Source organism: Neolamprologus brichardi, chromosome 3, assembly GCF_056152115.1.
Source record: "Neolamprologus brichardi isolate AB-2024 chromosome 3, ASM5615211v1, whole genome shotgun sequence".
Classification (NCBI taxonomy): Eukaryota; Metazoa; Chordata; class Actinopteri; order Cichliformes; family Cichlidae; genus Neolamprologus; species Neolamprologus brichardi.
Window position 1 is genome coordinate 42,084,650 of NC_142106.1, and position 21,566 is coordinate 42,106,215.

At 39.6% G+C, this 21,566-nt stretch overlaps 1 protein-coding gene and 1 non-coding gene across 2 annotated transcripts in view; one reads left to right on the plus strand and one right to left on the minus strand.

The window, feature by feature from the left end:
• m1ap (meiosis 1 associated protein) overlaps window positions 1-7,440 on the minus strand; it is a 57,732-nt gene extending 50,292 nt beyond the window's left edge. Inside the window, exons 1-3 of the mRNA XM_087837671.1 lie at window positions 7,205-7,440; window positions 4,744-5,007; window positions 4,370-4,567 (exon numbers count right to left, since the gene is read on the minus strand). Coding sequence (XP_087693797.1) covers window positions 4,370-4,567; window positions 4,744-5,001 — 456 coding nt within the window. The 5' untranslated portion in view covers window positions 5,002-5,007; window positions 7,205-7,440. The remainder of the gene's footprint in view (window positions 1-4,369; window positions 4,568-4,743; window positions 5,008-7,204) is intronic.
• Window positions 3,426-3,497, plus strand: trnaa-cgc (transfer RNA alanine (anticodon CGC)). The gene has a single exon. It is a non-coding gene; the product is annotated as a tRNA-Ala (tRNA).
• Window positions 7,441-21,566: the final 14,126 nt, after the last annotated feature.

The window sequence follows — 21,566 nt, forward strand, 5'->3', positions numbered from 1 at the left end:
TAATACTTCTTTAAACCACACTGCACAATATTCTGGCCACTACTTGTTTTATGCGCTGACTGATGAGAATGACATCCATGCCATTCAAACTACTTCAACTCAAGTGTGCTGCAATTAATCTGTGATGTCTTGCGATGATGTAACCCATCTGCTGCTCTTCCACAACCACACTATCACTTTTCATTAGCAAGCCACATCGATGCTCTTTGCCACAACTCTTTTCCAAAACCTTTCTCTATTTGAAGTGTTCCAGCTGGTTTTATGAAGGATTATATCAGAGTCACAGGACACGGCAACACCACACCAAAGCATTCTTTATGTCTGACAGTGCTGTGTCTGTTGGGAGTTTGGGGACATGACATGCAGTAAATTACAGTTACTAAAATGAACATGTGATGTCACAACCACTAGATACAAAATAATGTCAGCCCAAAAGGAAAGTGGTACATGCAATTTAAAGACACTCTAAAGGTGTATGACTTTTTTCCTGTCTTTAGTTCTCTTTCTTGGTTTAGATTATTTTATGTTAAATATGCCCAGTTTTGGAGATATTGTAAAGATGTGCATCTTTCTGGATTTTAACTGACCTAAAAGGCATCTCTAAGTACTGTATCTCTCGTTTTTGTTTTAATTTGATAAGCCTCTTGACACTCATTCAAGCATATAAAGGCAGTTAACTCAAGAGCTGAAGAGATACATCTGGTCCTTGTGTTATTCGATCTACAATTCACTGAAGCCTCATACGAACTAATTTCAGTGGAAGAGTGGCTGTCAAGAAGCCAATCCTAATTTAAGGAAGGGAAACAGCTAGAAAAGACTTAGATATGCTAAATTACACATAAACTGGTTTGAAGATAAGAAGCAACAGCTGATGAATCCACATGTTTGGTTCAAACTATCGTCAATATTTCAGAAGAAGGATAATGATACAATAGTGCCTACATTATAGGTAAAAACATACCTTGATGGAAAAACATAAAACTACTACTATGGACTACTATCAGTGATGGATTAGCATACACAGAGCCTGAACCTCAACATTATTGAGGCAGTGCTGGAAAGAACAGAACAAAAAGAAGACTTTTGAACGTCCTTTAAAAACCTTGGAAAAGTATTCCTGAAGACTACTTCAAGAAACTGCAGTAACACAGTTCACACTGTGTTACAGAACAAAGATGGTCACATCACATACTGACTTTCAAGTTGTTAGAGTTGCATTTCTGTATCTCTATTTGCATGTTTCAGTAAACTACCTCGCATTTGTTTTACAAAAACACAAAGAAATGAGGGCAGCTTAACATTTTTGCATAATACTGTACCGTGACAAAAAATATTTTAAAAACTGTCTCTTTGCAGAAGTCCTGAGCTAGTCACTCATCTGGGTTTATTAATGGCTTTTCATTTGAAGATGATGTGAAGATTAATGGCTTCCCCTTTGAATGACCTGTAATGTTGGGTTCTGTATTGAACAGCTCTTAACAAGGTTTGAGGGTCTTTGTGAGTAACTGGGTTACTCAAGATTTCTAGAGAGCGACATTACTGCTGAGATTTCCAAATGTATTTGAGCACTAAAGCAGATGCCTTCAGGTCCTGTTATATTCACGGGAAGGCGGTATTCTACAGCAGATAAAACTGGAAAACACAACAAAACAATCTAAACAGATAAACAGCATCACAGCCCAAGAGGGAAAATATGTCAACTCGATTTGGGAACGAGCTAGCCCTTTAATTTCTTTTTTTCTGTAACTGAGCTCTCATTATCTGTAAATGAACAAAACTACTGGTAATACATTTTAAAATGCTTTTACTCATCCGTTATCTTTTTAATAATGAAGATTTCTGCCAAACATTTGGACTAAAGACAGCAACTTAAAATAAGCAGAAAAATGTGATCATGGGAAGAGATGAAATTAGTTTTCTGTGTCATTTACATGCCTAATGGGGGAAAAAAGATAAAATAATGCTAGGCTGACATTTAGCATTCTACTGAATCACATTAACAGTAGCAGGAAATGATGATTGTATTTCGGTTATTGATGAGAGCTGCTCTTGGCTTCCGGCTGTTTAGAAAAAGTGGATGGAAACTGCTGCTCAAGGAGAATACATGCATGCATTAAGCGTCATGTATCTGAATGAAAACATGCATTGTATTGGTGGCCTAGCAAGGCACACACAGACACACATGCAAAGGGCCATGCTTCTGTTTTTTCCTTTGCTGTCTCCTAACAGCGTTATTCATATATCCTACTCTTGAAAGCAGTGGGTCTTAGTGCAATCATCTGTCCAGAGCCTCATAAAAAGCTGGCTGGAATTTACAAAATCTCGTCAACAACCTACAGCCTGGTGTCCCGAGGACACAATGTTCAGCAGCTACCACAGTTCTTACTGGCTGACTGCCGGCCTGACCCGTACATTTAAAAAATTAGATGTTTTCAGTGAGCTGAAAGCATCTAATTTGTTAAAGTGAGAGTGAACACATGCCATAAACGATCACTTGGTGACACCAAAAATGTTTTCTGCGGTGCGTTATGAGCCTGCATGTTTTTGCATACCATTAGCAAACAACACCACACAACATTAATAGAATTGAACGGATCTATGAACTGTGCTGCTTCAGCAGCAGATATGAGCTTTTAGTGAAACTTGTAACGTTACACTTAACTGTTCAATAATGAGTTGATACAACAGGATACAAGAGGATTTACTTTTTGAAACTGACTGCACGAAGCTCACTAAGGAAACTGGCTTCACTATTTCGTACACTGGCGTTAAGTAGCGATACCTGATCCGATTTCCCCTTCAAATGGGGAAACACTGAAACTACTAAAGCTTTTTGCGATGTCCTCTTTCTACAGAGATGGTTCACTAGCAGATAAATAGTAGCTCTTTTGCTCCATTTCATATGTGGACAGGCTTATTTTAAGTGCACTGTTTCATATAAAACATGAAGAGCCATTACCAGAGGGCTGTTAACAGAGACATGCTAATGAGATTGCCTTGTTCAGTCTGTTTTTTGCAGCTGCTTAATACACTGAATTGGACCTGAGGACAGCTCATTTAATAGGTATGAGTGGAACCTCTTCTCTATCTTGAATATCCAAAGGGGATCTATTTAGCGTGAGCTGGTCTGCAGCTGAAAAGATGATCCTTGATCATGAAAATGAAGATAAAGTTTAAAAAAAAAAAAAAATCCAGTGACAGCAACTGCAGAGAAAGAAAAATATGTAAATGAAAAAACATGAAAAACTGTGCCTATTATTCTCCTCACAGATCTAATTGACAGTTCAGGGGATGGAAAGAAGTAATTTACCTGCCGCAGGTAATGCTTCGGTTTTGATGGAAATTTCTCAATGTGTTCTCCTACTTAGAAAGCGCTGATGAATCTCATAAAGCTTTTATGATCAACATGCTCCCTGTGTTTCATAGGGGATGTAGCTCAGTGGTAGAGTGCATGCTTCGCACGTATGAGGTCCTGGGTTCAATCCCCAGCATCTCCACTTCTGTTGCCATTTAGAACTATTTAGACTCAGTTCAGAGGTCTGTGCTACAAAGTGGAATTTGAGGACAAGAAACAAGATTATGGTTTAATGCTTTGTATTTACTGTAACAGTTACCAGGGTACTCTTATACCACAGATCTAACTGGCTCTCAAGCAGTGTGTGTTCAGTATAATAAGATAAGATAAGATAAGATAAGATAAGATAACTCTTTATTGTCATTGCACAGTCATACATAGTACAGTAGTACAATGAAATTGGAAAACTGTCCTACGTCGGCACTACATATAACACAACGACACGATATGACACATCACAACGCAACACAAACAACACAACACAGTATAAGTTAGTAATAAAAAGAAGAAGAAGAAGTGTATTTGTATTGCACACTGTTATTATTGCACATTAATTATTATTGCACCTTGTTATAAATATAAATATTAGATTATATTAGATATAATCGATCAGCACTTACAAACCTACTAAGCAATTTGTGCAGATAGTTAGAGGCTTTATATGTGTTTATTACTCCACTAACCATCAGCAAAGTTAAACAGGCTGTGTGTGACACCCTTTCTAAAAGCTGTTTGCCAACTGTAAATGAAAACCAAAGTTAAATTATTCACTAAAAGTTACAGAAGTGTGTACGGTGTTTGTGTCTTCTTTCACTATAAAGACAGAGCTTTCACACATGTGTGTTTCTTTGGAAGCTGATCAGGATAGTTGCTCTCTGCTTTGTACTGTGGGGCTGATTCCTAAGTCAATGGTAAGAGTGGACTCTGAGAGGAGCTCGCTACCCAGTCCCTGTGACTTGTACGAATGTGCAGTTTTACATAGAAATTCATTTCTTGTGAAGTGTCGCTTCTCACCTCCACAGAGATGTTGCTGCCGGCCTGACTGCCAGCGCTGGTGTGTCTGATGTACTGTTTAAACTGCTGCAGACTGTCCAGCACTGCCTGTCGCAGCAGATCAGCTCCCGCGGCTGCTCCTCTGATACAACCTTCACTTGGAATAGACCTCAGCTCTTCAACGCAGGAATGCAGCCTGGCGAAGTTACCACGAACTTGCTAAAACAAAAAAGGTGACAGGGAATGAAAAATGGATAAAAATGGGAGATAATGTGGGTGACAGAATGCAAAGCAGGAAAAGGGCTGATATTTATGTATGAAAGAAAAAGCAATTATAGAGAGAAATAATGTGTTTTGCACTGCTTTCAGGAATATTACACTTTTATCCATCTTACCACAAGTGGCAATAGACATTCCCGCTGCCTGCTGACGGCATACAGGCTCAGTAGAGGTATCCTACAGGGCCCATCCAGACTAGAGGCCAGAGACAAGAAGTTGTCCAGAGCATCGCAAAGAACCGTGCGGGTTTCTGACCATCGGGGCGGCAGCGCCTCCACAATTAGGACCCTGGCTGGTTGTCGTGGGAACGATGAGGACCAGAAAACCAAACTTGGAGAGTTGGAAGAAGCTGCTGCCCTCTTTCTGCTCTCCATGATAGCCTGCAAACCACAAACACAATGCTGAAGGAACACATAAAGTACACAAAGACAACAAAAGAAAAATGTAAGGACTCTTCCCCTGTAATGACAATCACCCTTAGGAATTAACAAGATTCATTAAATAAGTACATTATCTGCAGTCCTAATCATCAGTAGGGAAACTAGAACAGAACAAAATAAACAGAATAAATGAGTTATGCTGCATATGAAAATATGTAGCGAGAAACTAGGTTATAAATCAGTCCATTCTTACATAACTCAGGGCTTTCCTTTAGATCTGAGGAGGATGGTGGGAAAAGAAGTAGTTGAACACTGAAAACATAAGAATATAATCTGAAACGATAACACAGCCAGCTCTACTGCTCTCAAATGTTCACTTAATCAGAATGATGTTACTATGCTGGAATAAATCATAAATGAAAATATGTAAAACCAAAATGGACAAAATGGAGCATATAAAGAAGACTAAAGTAAGCAATGCTAATGTGTCGAATGCTCCAAATACTGATCAATTTTATCACTGCTGTTTTAAAGATATGATACTGGCAACATGTTTAATATTTTAGAACCTTTAAATTGTCTGTTTTGTATAACCAGCAATCCAAAATGCAAAAAACCCCCCATTATAATATGAAATGTAGAAAAGCAAAGTAGTAATTGACAGCTGGGAAATGGGTCTTTGTGAGGGTGACTATGCACGTAAGCACAATTCCATGCTTGAGAAAATAAAACCCACTTAAAAAACGGACTACAACACATTTGAAAAATATCAGTACCTCATTATTTCTTTTTCATCCGCATTTGGGGAAAACCCCAAAACATATCCTTTCACTATTTCCTGTAGATTTCAGAGGAGTATATGACTGAACAGTCTCAACATATATATTTTGTAAGAAGGGCCATCTGTGTGGCTGTCAAAAGGAAGCAATCAGTCATCCATCACACAGGATGTGCCCAAAGGGTTAAAGAGGGGAACCCCCGAATCTTTCTATAAACAGTTACTCCATCGGAAACCGTCATTATATCTATATATATATCTGCAGCATCGTTGTCTCCCTTTACTGACACACAGCTATTCAGCTGGTTGTTTAATTTCCACAGCTTGTTGAGTGCAGCTGATGGCATTTTGTTGTGTAGTTTACACATAAGGGACTGTGACGTGAATTCCATTTTAAGCAAATAACTGATTAAATTGCTGAATTAATTGCTGTCTGTCAAATATGAAGATTTGATCATTTTTTCAATTCATTGTAAACAGAATATCCTTTGGTATGGGACTGATTGTTATAGCAATTAAGCTTTGACTGGGATGTGCAAATTAGCACACTATTTGACTGATATGTTACAAAATGAAATTGCTGATGAAAATCATAATTACTCTGAGACATAGGATATATCATGTCTATGTAAAACACACTATATAACCTGAAATAGTAAAGGCAAGTCATAGGCCTGACTCAAGGCTAAAAACAGAAGCAAATACAACCAATTTAGAGCCATTACTAGAGAGCTTGGAGTGGACTTATCAGGGCAAAACCATTGACAGAAATAATCCCTCAAAGGCTGAGCTCCGAGCACTCTTTATCATCCCAGGTCTTTTAATCCTGTATCTCCAGGCCCTGCTCTATTGTTGTCTTCAATATAAAGGGCACATTGTGTAAATATGTGCATTGTTTGATTGTGTGCCCTTTTCATCTACCTCTGACTCAGTTCTCCCCTTCTAAGCCAAATTCTGTGCTTCCCACCACCCAGATCAAATATCTTTCACCTTCACACCTTGATCTTGCATCACCTCTAAGACTACACTCTGTTCAAAGGCAAATAAATGTAATCAGATTCAACCCAGTAGCTAAAAAAAATGAATCCTTTTGCCACAGGGGTTTTGGGTTGGTTATTCACTGACCTAAAAAATATTTCAGGCATTACTTAGTGGTGTGAATTTAACATCACACTACAGTGACACACACACACACATCTCTTTTTGTGCAGCTTTAATAAGCCAAGCAATCCATACTGCCTGTGGTCATGTCTTTAATTAAATGATTTTGACACAAATAATAGATGGCAAGAAACATTAATTTATTAGTATTTAAAAACTAAACACATGTAAATTAGATTATTCTTATATTAGAAAGCTGTTATATAAATTTTAGCTAGGATTAGCAATTTATACCTTGCAAAGTTTAGCTAACATTACCTTGCTGAGGTTAAGTTCCAACTTCTCTGAAAATAGCTTCTGCTGGACGGTCTGTTATGTCAAGTAGACGGGTTAATAAAAGTATATAGAAAAGCCCCCCAGAGAAAATCAACAAACTGTTGTGATACAACATGCACAGGCTCTGCTTCTTATCAACAAAATAGCTAACCTAGACCTGATAGTTAGTCGGTTAGCATGCTAACGTTAGCTAGCTAACAGTAGGCCTGTAAATTCATTTTGTAACCTGAATCCAGAACAGCTTCAATACAAAAGGGCATAAATAACATAATAGAGGCACAGCCCCAATAATGTTACACTGGGAGGTAACTTAACTTACTTTGAAACAATTTCTAGTTTACTCTGCTAATTTATTAATGCTGAATAAAACTGACATATGTGGGGAATTTTGCATGTATATAAAACTGATAATTCATTTTTAGAGAATTTCATCTACATTTTAATATTATTTAAATTAAACATCTGTAATAGATGGTAGAGAGTTGTTGTTTTTTTAATTCAAGACAAACTGATTTTTATTAAGTTAATACATTGTGGCATTATCTTCTCAGAACAACCACCTTGCGGTCTGCCTCTGACATCCTCTGTTGTATGGAAACTGGCCTTCAATTTGGAGATGTACTATGGCTCACTCCAAATGACACTACAACTTGGTTTTGCAGAACAAATGCTTGAAGTTTCTCTGTGCACAAGCCCTATCCAGATCAGTCAAACATGGCATGCTTGGAGCAGACACTGCTGTAGCAGGTTCTGTTAATCAGGTACCAGTCAGGCACCTGATTGTTAGCTCCAGGGGTACCAAAAGCTCAAAACAAAAGTCAGTATCAGAATAACCTGTTTGGCATTGACAGAGAAGATTTGGCAAGTTTTTCACAGGCATCTTACATATTCAACTATGCAGCTGAACCCACAATTGTATTTTTCTTGCAAATGCAGTACCACTTAAGAGGACATAAACAGGCTTTCCAATGGTAAAAGATTTATATCAAAAAAGCATTGTTACAGCAATGAAATACACAACCAAACACACATTTCCTTACCTGTTGAGCTAAGTTTATATTAAAGAATAAAAAAATCCCCATAACTTTTTTCAAAATGTTAATTCAAAAACCTCATTTGCATCTTGTTCTGTCCCGCTTCTGTGTTTATTTCTATTCATCATTTGTAGATGAATACAGAAAAAGATCAATGAGAGGCAAAGTGCAGGGACAGAATAAAAGGCATGGAAATGTGTTCCTGATTGCTGGTTTGCTTGATTCAAGTGCTTTCTTGGACTTTGTGGCTGTTTATATGTGAGAGAGCCAGACGGTCCGAGCTGTGAAGGTGCAATCAAGATGTGAAGGGAGCTGCAGTCTTGGAAAATGGAATACAAGGTTTTTGATGAATGCGTGTGTATGTGTGGATGAAGGGGCTTTGTAAAGGGGTCTGCATATAAGGCTTTGGTGAGAGCTCTGTCGTGAAATGAGAGTTGCTGCAATCGTGCACAGTCATACTCGCCGTCTCTCCCTCGCTCCCTGTCACTCTCTCTCAGGCACACACAAATGCTCCCAGTGAAACATGTCACTGCCAGGGTATATGAGTTTGTCATGAAGAAACTGGAACATGCACATCTGTTTAAGGGAGATAAGAGGTATGTGTGTTTTTTGGTGGAAAAAAGGAAAAAAATAAAATAAACTTAACTTCTGCCAACCCACTGCACCTGGCAAAACCATTTGCCATTTGCCAGGATGAATATGATGTCCTGATGTGAAAACACACTCTGTCTTTCTGTGCGTATATCTACGTGTGTGTTTGTGTGTCAGCAGCTGATTAGGGCTTAATGTCACCCATTGGGCGGTGGCTTCTTGAAGGCACTGGCAGTTCTCCATCTTGCCTTTTTCTTTTTTGGCTAAACTTTTCATATCCCACGCACCTGCACCATCTTCCAGGTTTTTTTTTTCCAGTCACTCTTTATACCTCCTGTCAACATCCCACTTGCCTGCCCTTGCTCAAAGCTCTATTTTTATCCTAAATGTATATGTTGTGCATCCTGTTGCAGGGACTTCACTGTGAGGAGCTTGACTGGGATGGATGTTGAGCAGTCAGTCTGAACTATGAGGGTCTGTGTAAAGGGATTAGGTGCACTGATATGATTGGAGCTTAATCAGACTTACACAAAGAGCACACACACACACACACACACACGTGCACAAAATGCACACATGAATTTGCTTCCCAATTTTGTTGTGATGAACGCACACACTTCTAGGTCAATAGGAGCTTTGCACCAACATACTAATCCGCTGTGTCTTTTTGATTTACTCCTGGGGATCAGGCAAAGTTTGCCCGGTGGTTTTTAGCACTTTTCGTGCACACTAGTTGCTCTTTTCGCTCGTTTTTGCCCAGTTTTGAATTTCACTTCCGTCGTAGTTTTATTCACTGAGCAACTGAGGTTAAATGAACGTTAAGTCGGTTCTGAAGTTGTTTGCTTCCTTGAGAGGTTTTAGTTAAATTCCCTAAGATGGGAACAAGAGCATGAAATTAGAAAATCCTCTACATCCTAGCAGTTTTGGCGGAAGGGGGTCAGATGGAAGCTGTTGACAGAAGCTATTTTCATAACTTAGGTTTTTAATTATCTAAAAAAAGGCACTGGGACAAATCACATTATTTTTGGAAACAGCTTAAATTATACCTGTTTTAGTTCCACACCCCTATCAATGTTTAGCCCATTTATATTATACTCTTCAAAATATGGCTGCACACATATATTTCTGGAAGTATCAGTTTGCCTAGACTCAGATGAGGATATTTATATTTGTATGATGTCTGTGCACAGAATATAAAGCTAAAGTCAGCAGAGCATAAAGACTTGTAGACTGTAAATAAAAGATGGATGTAGCCCTGTGGTATCATGCATTAGTGAAGTCTGAAGTGTTTTCAGATGTGAATTTAGATGTGATGAGCAATAGGTGGGTCTGACAGAGAATCCAAGGGATTCTGCCTTTTGTATTGTAATGTAATTTCTTTATGTAACATCCACTAGGGAGCTCCCTAGCTGCAAGCTCAGCCGCAGTCTTTCTTCATTTATAGCTAGCTGAACCACTTCATCTACGTAGAGAAGTAAGTATATAAGCTAAAAATTAAATGTAGGATATAAACGCATTTAATTTGTAACCAAAAACTAAAAGGTGGAGATTGACAGACAGATTGCTGCAGTATCTACAGCAGAGGTTCCCAATCCCAGTCCTCGAGAGCTACCGTCCTGCAGCTTTTAGATGCATCCTTGTTCCGACACACCTGAATCAAATGAATGGCTTGTTATCAGGCCTTTGCCAAACTTGATGGCATGCTGACGAGGTAATCAAACCATTTGATTCAGCTGTGTTGGAATGCATCTAGCTCTCGAGGACTGGGATTGGTCACCCCTGATCTACAGCGATGCAGATGTTGTACTGGTCCGTCATGAAGTTTTTAACTTTTTCCTCGTTTTTTTGGTCTATATACGTCCCTACCCTTATCGATGGTTATGAACTCTGGGTAATGATCGAAAGAATGACATCTTGAGCTTTCTCTGAAGGGTTCCTGGGCTCAGCCTTAGAGATAGGGTGAGATGTTCAGTCATCCAGGTAGGACTCGAAATAGACCCGTTGACTCCTCCTCGAAAGGAGCCAACTAAAGTGTTTCAGGCATTTGATTAGGCTTGCTTCCTAGGCACCTCCTGGGCAAGATGTTTCAGGCATGTTCTATCTTGAGCAGAGAGTGGTCTGTCGTGCAATAATTAACATCTGCCGACAGGTGTGATTTGGATGACTAACAGCTGCATGACATGTCAGGAGGAGAAAAATGGTTGCCCAAACCAATGATATCATCAAAAAGGGCACAGCCTTATTGGGTGAAAGAATGAATCAGGATGAAAACTGAAGAAGAAAAATGTGCACAGAATAATCATATAAGGTTGTATAATCCACCTTCTATACCTATTATATACTTATTGGATTATATTCCCTTTGGATTAAGCCAGGGAAGCCATTTTTGCACTCTTCTTCTTCTTCTTCTTCTTCTTCTTTGAAAAGAAGAAGGAGACATGAAGGGCACCAGTCCTTTCTTCTAAGTGTTGGCAAAAAGTAAATGAGAGAATTTCTTAAACAACTATATTTTAAAGAATAATTTTTAATACTTGGTTACAGCTGGACACCAAAAACCCTCAGCCGCTGCAATTATTACACTGAAAGATTTCAGTGTACAAATGAAAAGCATGCTTCAGCATGTTATGCGTTGCATTAAATAAAAACAAGTAATCAGGAACCGTGAAATCTGCTTGTTTATATTATTAGAACAGCATATCAATCACGCATCCTTGATTGCACAAGACAGACTTCCACTGAACTACTGCAGGTATTTTCTTGTAGACTCAGGCGATATAATCTCACAGTGAGACTTCACAGATTTGATTTTGTTTTGTTGAAACTAGATTGTCTTCCTCGAGGGCACGAAAGACATGAGAGGGAGGTAATCATAATTCTGAAAGATTTCGTCAGAATATTTCCCGAGAATATAAAGACGTGCGCTCAAATGCACAGCAGGGTCGCGTGGGATGCCATTTACAGTAAGAGCAGCAAAATGCTACCCGACATGTAGAACACATGTGTGTAAACGTACGAGTATGGAAGCATAATTGTGGAAGGAATTTACATAAAGCACCTACAGGCATTTGCCCTCAGAAGAAACTGGGACTGACTTGCAAAAGAATAGCATTCTTACATTAACGTTAACTCAGGATGACGGTATTCTCTCTCTAAGCCTTTCAGGTCATAAAATATATCATATATCAGGAAGAAATAAATATATCACTGGGCGTTTTGAGGGAATCATTAATATACTAATCTTCTGCTTTTTCTCAGAAGTACCACTAAGGACAAGTCAAGCTGCTCTTTTATTTGCATGAGTACTATTTTGGAGCCAATCCAGTCCTATTGTTACTTGACAAGCATTATTGGAATTGCTGTTCTAGTATATGTGTGTGTGTGTGTGTGTGCTTGGAGCTTAGAGATGGTAAGCTTTAATTCTTTGAGCATTTGCACTAATCTCAGTGGGAAAGCAAGTTCATTTGGTATCCTTCTTGGCCATGTGTGGAGCACAAAGCCAGAGCTGCTTACCGTGTGTGTGTTTTTGTAACTGTGGTTAGCTCTGACTGTATATGCTCTCTGGATAAGCTTAAGTGGTGCATAACTACCTGGATGGGAATGTTTTCAAAAAGGGCTAATGGAAATTCAGCTTTCTTTGAGGAGGAGAGGGCCATTATCATGTGGGAGACAGTTGTTCTCTAGTTTAGTTCGAAACAAACGAGCTCAGATGTTTTCAACAGAAGACAAAAGCATGAGCAATCTCAGAGCACAGTTTATGTTACCAGTAGGTCACCATGGACTACTAATGTCTTTGTAAGTGCTACCAAGTGCTGCCTTCAGCACTCTTTCCAGAGCTTTACGTAACCTGAAGGCTTTAAGAGCTATGACAGTGGTGGCTATACAGAGGTCAAAGAGCACAAATCCCAGACCTCCTAGCTCAGAAACAGCTGCTGCGATTAAAGGACTCTAGAGTCATTCCATCTCGAGTCGGCAAATCTTTAGAATATTTTCTGCTGTAATTTGTGATCCAAAGTTTGAACATATATACTGAGTGCTGTGAAATTTAGCAAGTTTTCAACATATATTCTTTTGAAATCTCATCCATCGACCAAGTTTCAGGTGTGAACTTGAGTTCGAGCACTTTTAAAGAGAAAGCCTGAAATTTTCACTGATTTTTCTCATCATCAACATGAATTGTGATCTGTAATGTGGGACACATATATAGAAAAAATGAGTATTGGATGGTTTAAAGAAAAAGGCCCACATTTCAGCCCTCATATGGCAAAAGACAACTAGTGAGTATGTCTGAGTAGTATACAGTTCAATTTCACAATACTGCAAAATATGGAAAATATTTGACCATGAAATTTTAAATCAAAAAATGAAGCAAATGCAATTTTTTTTAGCAAGTTTTGTTCATCACGAAAACAAAAATATCAGCTTAGAACAAAATTCTGGAGTTTCAGGAATATTCTAATTTTGGGATATTACAAGGTAGTAGTCATGTGCCGCAGCTTTGAATCGCAAATACACTGAGGCCGACAATCAATCAAAAATGCAAATACGTGTGCAAACAAACATGGAAATGTCATACTATTGTGAACAATAGCAGCTTTAAAACAGAAGAAAACCCTGAGCCACATTTCAAAGAAATACATTCAAACTTGATGAAAATCACAACTTAATAAAACGGCTCGTGGCACACTTTGTCTATTTTTAGCCGCCCACTCGTGCTTGAAACAGACTGCTCCTGTGAGATTTGAGTACTATGGGATCCCAGTCCCAATGCAGGACTGTACTTTGGACGGTAAAATTTTTATGCAAATCGGAGACACGTGGCTCATAAGTTCACCCTTAAAAGGTAAGGATCAGTGCTGCCTGTACAGATAGTGTGCTTGACTCTAAGTGGACAAACAATATTCTTTTCCCATGTTTAATTTAGGTTTAATGTTGGCTGATTAAACCAGTGTTTAAACCTTTGTTTGTCACTTTCTCTCCTTCTTGTGCATAATGGACTTAATGTGTACTTTGGTTGGTAAAATACTAAAAAGGCTGGAGCAGTGAATTCTGCAGCTCTCCACCTGCTTCTTCAGCATGTAACTGATACCATTAAAAACGCTGCTAAATGCAATTATCCATTACATATCAAGCAGCAATCTAATTTGTTCTTGAAAATCTGGGGACACCCCCCCCCTTCTAATGGGATGATGGATGGAGAGCTTTAGCTGATCTGCTACCAGAGGCTGGTAATGATAAAAGCTGTTTTTACAGCCTCTTCTTTCCCGTTATTGTTGTTATTTTAACAACTTGCTTATCATCCTCTGGGCTGTACTGGAACAGATTCATGACGTCTGTTTCCACTGGCAGGAGCTCATTTCAGAGGGCACTGTGTCAGCGCTGTGAAAAGATGGCGGGGAAACAGGCTGTCTGCTGAATACAGGGAGCTCCTGATGATCCTGTGACTGGAGCCTCATCAATAAGTTAGTGTTCCTAATGCACCACATGAACAGGAGTGATGCTCTCTGGAGTTAAACTCCTGAGTGAGTTCAACGTGGATGACTCATCTTTGACTGAACATAAACATCTCCAGGGCTGATGACGTGAGTTACATGACGTCATTCTTATCAGGTCATCTTTCTCATTTCTATTCGTTTTAAGTGTATTATTACCACATTACTTCTAACATAACCATTATATCAAAGTTTTGACTTCTAAGCTAACAAAGGCTATTCCCCTATCACATTTCTCCCATCGGGGTCCTCCCTACCCCTATCTTTGAAAAACACCTCAGTCTGGACCTTTAACTTTTTGTCCAATCATATTTCCCCTGAAGAAAAAAGTGGTTCAAAAATCTTTTGTAAAAAAATAATGTACTTGCTAGTATTTAAAAATAGCAATTCATACATTCATTTAATCTTTGTTACATCACTGGAGTGCTCTTGTGCATTATGCAGCAAAGCCTCACTAAGCCTCAGATGTAGAAACTCATAAGCAAGTCCAGCAGGAGAGAAAACATCTGAGTGGTTTTAAAGTCACTTCACTATAGATCCCAGATTGTTGTGGAGCTGACTTTAAAATTGTATTGCTTACTTTTGATGTGATAATACAGCTTCAAGATATATTGCTGATCTTCTGACCTCCTGCCCACTGGGTTTCAAACATTTAAAGTAGAAAAGTCTTCGTTTTGCAGCACGTTTGCACGGTGGTTAGCACTGTTGTCGCACAGCAAGAAGATCCTGAGTTCAATTCCACCATCAGGCCGGGGTCTTTCTGTGTGGAGTTTGCATGTTCTCCCCGTGTTTGCGTGGGTTCCTCGGGGTACTCCGGCTTCCTCCCACCCTCCAAAGACATGCAGTTTGTGGGGATAGGTTAATTGATTCATCTAAATTGCCCATAGAAGTGAATGTGAGTGTGAATGGTTGTCTGTCTCTGTGTGTTAGCCCTGCAAAAGACTGGTAACCTGTCCAAGGTGTACCCCGCCTCTTGCCCTATGACAGCTGGGATAGGCTCCAGCGCCCCCGTGATGGATGGATCGTTGGACGGTTGGATGGATGGATATATATGTTCCTTTTTTCAGTGATCACACAGTGGCTGATCTGTTCCAACTCTGGTTAGAAAGTCTATTCTACACTTCATATGTTAAAGGCACAAGGTTATAAGGAAAGCTTACTAGAAGAAGAGATGTTAAGATCAGTGAGGCTCAGTATAATTTCATGCCAGGAAAAAATAGTACTAATCGGAGAACTCTACAGGAGGATAGAAAAGGCCAGAAGGAGTTGGTCTGTTGTTGTGGGCTTAGAGAGAGCACATGACAGAGTGCAGAGAGACGAGGCGCAGCATCACAGAAAAGAATTCAGCTGACAGAGAAGCAGATAAGAGCGCTGCAGGATATGGACGAAGACAGTCAGACAGTGGTGAGGTGTGCAGTAGGAGTGACAGATGGGTTCAAGGTGGAGGGGGGATTACACGGGGGGTTGCCTGTAAGCCCTCTCTGTTTGCCAGGGTGATAGACAGGTTGAAGTCAGCCAGGAATCTCTGTGGATTATAATGTTTGTTTTAATGATCGCTGGAGTGAGTAGGAAACAGGTTTAGGAGAGCCTGGAAAGAATAGTAATGAAAGTCAGAAAGAGGATGGTTGGGTTTCAAGGACTAAATGTGGTGAAGGGGTGAAGCATCCATAGCAACAGGTTGTGAGAGGGAGGTGAAGACAAGTACTTCACCAGTAAGTGAGACCAGTAAGAGTAAAGGACGAGGTTTTCAACATGTTAGTGAGTACAGTTACATTAAATGGGTGCATAGGTATAGACAACTGAGCTAAAGATGTCTAGATTTGTAATTACAAACCTGGGATTTATACTTTAGTAGGAAATCTACATCATAGCTATGTTGTAACCACAAAACCCACTGAAACTGATGTAACCTACAACGTACACCTGCCTTGAAATGTAACTACAGATTGGGCCTGTTCAGTGTCACAAAATCCTCCTTACGTATCTGTGACAGAATAACAATCGTCCTCCCAATATAAGGACCAAGATATTCCTTGGAGGAAAAATATTGGAATAGTCAAAAAACAAAAATATGTATCCACGAAAAAACTTAGAAGGAAAAAAGTGCCAGTGTTTTATTTTCTTCCTATTGGCTGTGACCATATATAAAACACTGGGACATGACCACACAGTAATAAACATGTAATGCACGGACACACCAATAACTCTCGCCAACTACGTCAGCCGCATACGTAGGTTACGTCATGGGATCTGCAAAAATTCACCACAGAAGTTTATAGATGCACGATTTGTAATAGAAATCTGTTGTATGTGGTGAAATGACAACAATCAGAGCACACCGTTCTCTCTGTTGTTGATGTAGGCAACAAATGCACGCTGATGTTCTTTGTGTCTCGCGTGTAATGCTGAGATGTCCGGAAACACTTCCATCTCATCTCTGCAGAGGGACAGTATGTACAGTATAGCTCTGTACAGTAACAGTAACAGCACTGCATCTTCCCTTTTAATCTCCTGATGGGTCATGTGACTCTGGAACAATCCACTCTGTTGTTGCTCTTAACTCTGCATTACACACTCAGAATGGGAAGCAGCAGCAGAAGCAGCATAGACAGGCCCAGCTGTGCTAATGTGACGAGCAAATACATTAAAACTAATGGATTTGCTTTCGGCGTCACACAGTACATTATTGACTTATTGGAGAAAATAGCAGTAAATCTGCTGATCAATGCATTTGTTGATCAATGCAAGACTTGGTAATTAGTTAGAAAGGAGATTAAAAAAAATAAAAAAGGACATTTATGAGATTTATTAACAAATGTGAGGTGAACCACTAAGTGTAAAGTGGGTTTCTTGTTAATTAAAAGCACAACTTGTTCATCTGATGGCACAAGGCCTTGTTTAATTTCCCATCAGTGTTTGCCTGCTCTCTCTCGTGTGCGCGAGCTAAAGGTTGATACTGGAGCTGAGTGCATCATGGCGGCGATGTCGCTGCTCTCTGTGTTTCATCAGGTCATTGTCCGTTTAGATGGATGCATCCATAGTGCCCTGAGGGGGTTTCTTTGTTAACACAATTATGAATCTTGTTCCTCTGATGGCCATAATTTGATGATTCATGTTGTACGCATGCATATCGCAAACATGCAACATTCTTCATCTTAAATTCTCCTATTTTACACAAATGAATAATTGTTTCCCGTTTTCTTTTCCCGGAGCAATGAACCGATGCACTGTATTCAAAAATGTCAACGCACTACTCAAGGGAGCAAGAAGTTTCCCTTAGTCACTGTTTCGGTGATAGATGTGCATTTTAAGTCACTGTCTAACGTTAAGTCTAATGTGGAAGTTACAGGATGTACTGACATAGAAATATTTCCTATGAAAAAGTGTCTACAGGTTGGATACACTTAAAAGAAAAACACAGATGTTTTAAGATGAACATAACCCGCTTGCTATCTTCAAAATCTGCTCAAATACAGCTAATTGAAGAGCAGCTGCAGCCTGGTGGCAAACAAAACTGATCATCTCAGAAGACCCCGGTGTGAATGACACACTTCACATCTTCTTAATCTGCAGGTTCGGTGTCATGAAAGAACCACGGCAAAGGTAAGAGAAGTGTTTTTGCAAATGTAAAAATAAAATTAACACACGTATAAAACTAGTTATACACTTTATGAGGAGTGACTGACAATTTGCCCTGGAGAAAACCGCATGCAACGTGCTCACACAAAGCGATTCTGCTCTCTGGCTCAGCTTTGAAAAGCGGCTATGAAAGTAGGAGGCGATCCTTCTGTCGTCGCAAGATTAGGCGAAGCAAAGGAAACAAATTTTGAATGTCAAGGTGTTTCTATAACCTGCCTCCAGTCTCCTCCAGGTTCACGAAGCATCCCTAAAATTACTTTTTGCAGCTGAGAATTCTTCATGGTCGTGTTCGTGTTTGAGGCAAGAAACGTGTTTTTCTTCCATCTCCCACCCACCTGGAATCATTCCTTTCAGCACACATGTGGCAACGCTACATGTTGCACAAAGACTCATGCTCACGTGTAAATACACCTTATTAATCTGGATATTTTAGACATGAAAGTGGAAAATAAAAAGATAATTAAAGCCAAATCACACTGTCTTCACATTTATCTGCTAAAGAGGGAAGCCAGCAACTGTATCACATGAAATTCATAACCTAATACACAGATTTATGTCACTTATAATGTAGTGTGATGAGAATAAATGTGTGGATGTAGTGCTTTTGATTTTTTTCCCCAACTGAAAAACAATCTTTGCCATTTTTATTCATTTTATCCCTCTTTTATTGTTGGATCATGGCACAAATTTCATAATTCTGGCTATTCATGTTAATAGTCTTGTTTTCTTCTTCTTACATTAGAACTAAAATCAAACAACAATCAGGATGCAATCAAAGCGCAGACTCCTCACATTAATTCAAGGTTCTGAGCACAAAATATTGCAATAACCATTGAACAATTACAGCCGTTTTCATGCACAGTCACTTATTTTCAAGGGACCAGACAAAATTACCATGAACAAAATGAAATGTTATTTTTTTTTATACTTTTATACTGCCTGAAGCCATGAAAATTGCTAGAAAAAAAAGGGTTTACTCCTTTGTAATGCTTTCCTAGGCTGTTACCGGAGCTGTCTTCTGTTGTTTGCTTGTGGGTCTTTCTGCTTTTACGTTTTTTCAGTAGCTCACGAAATGCGACTTGATACTGGATTGACTTCAGGGGACTGACTCAGTCGCTGTGGAATATTTCACTTCTTTGTATTATAAAAACTCCTGGGTCGCTTTGCCAAGATGTTTCGGGTCATTGTCAGCATGCGCAATAAAGTGCCATAGCAAAACTGTTCATGCGCTCCGAATGCTCCTGCTATTCCTCTAATAGATTGGTTTTTGAGCCCTCGAGCTTGATGATTTATTGCACGGCATTAAGTCTACAGTTTAGCAGTGTAGTGTATCCTATTCTGTAACACACAAAAAAAGCTACATGTTGTGGGTAGACTGCATGATACTGCGATTTGTCCATTTGTTAGTGTTAGGCCATGTTAGCGGTCCCCAACCTTTTTCGCGCCACCGACAATATTTTCACGGACCGGCCTGTAAGATGCTGCGGATAAATACAACAAAATAAAACCAGTACCGATACCAAAAAAATAAGATTCATTCATAGCACACAGGAAAAGACCCAGGCTAACCAAGTTTACGATAAAAACGATTAAAAAAAATAAGGACAAAAACTGATAAAAACCCTGAAAAACATAAATTCGTACTTGAACCTAATCTCGCGGCCCGTTACCAAATAACTCGTGGGGTTGGCCCGGGGGTTGAGGACTGCTGGATTAGCACAACAATTCACTGTAACTCTGTCTAGAGTGCTCATAGTATTTATATTGCACAAACATTGCACAATATGCTCTCTTTCTGACAGGGACTAGAAAGAGAGCATATTTCTCCTGTTTTGGCTTCCCTTCATTGGCTTCCTGTTAAATCCAGAATTGAATTCAAAATCCTGCTCCTCACATACAAGGTCTTAAATAATCAGGCCCCATCTTATCTTAATGACCTTGTAGTACCATATCACCCTATTAGAGCACTTCGCTCCCGCTCTGCAGGCCTACTTGTTGTTCCTAGAGTATTTAAAAGTAGAATGGGAGGGAGAGCCTTCAGTTTTCAGGCCCCTCTTCTGTGGAACCAGCTTCCAGTTTGGATTCAGGAGACAGACACTATCTCTACTTTTAAGATTAGGCTTAAAACTTTCCTTTTTGCTAAAGCATATAGTTAGGGCTGGACCAGGTGACCCTGAATCCTCCCTTAGTTATGCTGCAATAGATGTAGGCTGCCGGGGGATTCCCATGATGCATTGAGTTTTTCCTTTCCAGTCTCCTTTCTCACTCACTATGTGTTAATAGACCTCTCTGTATTGAATCATATATGTTATTAATCTCTGTCTCTCTTCCACAGCATGTCTTTATCCTGTCTTCCTTCTCTCACCCCAACCGGTCGCAGCAGATGGCCGCCCCTCCCTGAGCCTGGTTCTGCCGGAGGTTTCTTCCTGTTAAAAGGGAGTTTTTCCTTCCCACTGTCGCCAAAGTGCTTGCTCATAGGGGGTCATATGATTGTTGGGTTTTTCTCTGTATCTATGAAGCGCCTTGAGGCGACTTTTGTTGTGATTTGGCGCTATATAAATAAAATTGAATTGAATTGAACATGTGAAAAAGATGACTTTCTCTATGCAGTCTTGAAAAAATGAAAACACCTCATGATTGAGTTGCTTATAGAACTACTTTTAGCAGCAACGACTTGTATTTTGTACAGCTTTATTGGCCTCGCACATTGTTGTGAAAGAATTTTGGCCCACTCTTCTTCATAGCCTTGCTTCAGTTCATTGAGGTTTGCAGGAATTCTTTTAATGCACAGTTCAAAACAGCGGTTCAATCGGTGCTGCTGTGCATGGGATCATTGTCCTGTTGGATTCAGCCAAGCTTTAGCTGTTAGACAGATGTCCTCACTCACTCTGAATACCTTGGCATTCAGAGGAGTTTGTGGTTCTGAGGTTCTGCAAAACAAGCCCACATCATCACCACTCCACCACTGTACTTCACAGCTGGTATGAGGTGCTGATATGCTGTTTGGTTTTTGCCAAATGTGGTGCATTATGGCAAAAAATCTCCACCGAGGTCTCGTTTGTGCAAAGGCAGCTTGTTTAGATGCAACTTTGCAAACCTGAAGCTGTGCAGTTGTTCCTAAGGAGTCTTTTTCCTGGCAGCCCTTCCTATCCACTCACGTGTTGAAAGAATAAAAAAACACGTATCCGTGAAACAGCTTTTAAATTATTTTCCAATTAAATTTAACAGAGAAAGGGGACCGGTGTGATTATTTTCTTTTTTTTTTGAAATCTTCTTTTGGTGTCACACGGAGGGTAGATTATGAAAGTTGTGTCACCGTCCAAACATTTCTGGTCATATCTAAAAAACATTTTAACACAGAAAACAATCAAGACACGGGAAATGAGCCAGCAGCGTTATTAAATTGCACTGAAACCGAAGACACAGAGGCCAGTGAACAGTGCACACCAGTGTGAGGTTAATGTCATTTGCTCTTCATTTTAGGCTTCTTAACCGACAAAGAGTTGCTTCACATTTTACAGTTTTCTCCTCTACCCTTTCCCCCTCTTCCTGCCCATCTTCCCTCTTCTGTTTATCTTTCTTCACTTTGTT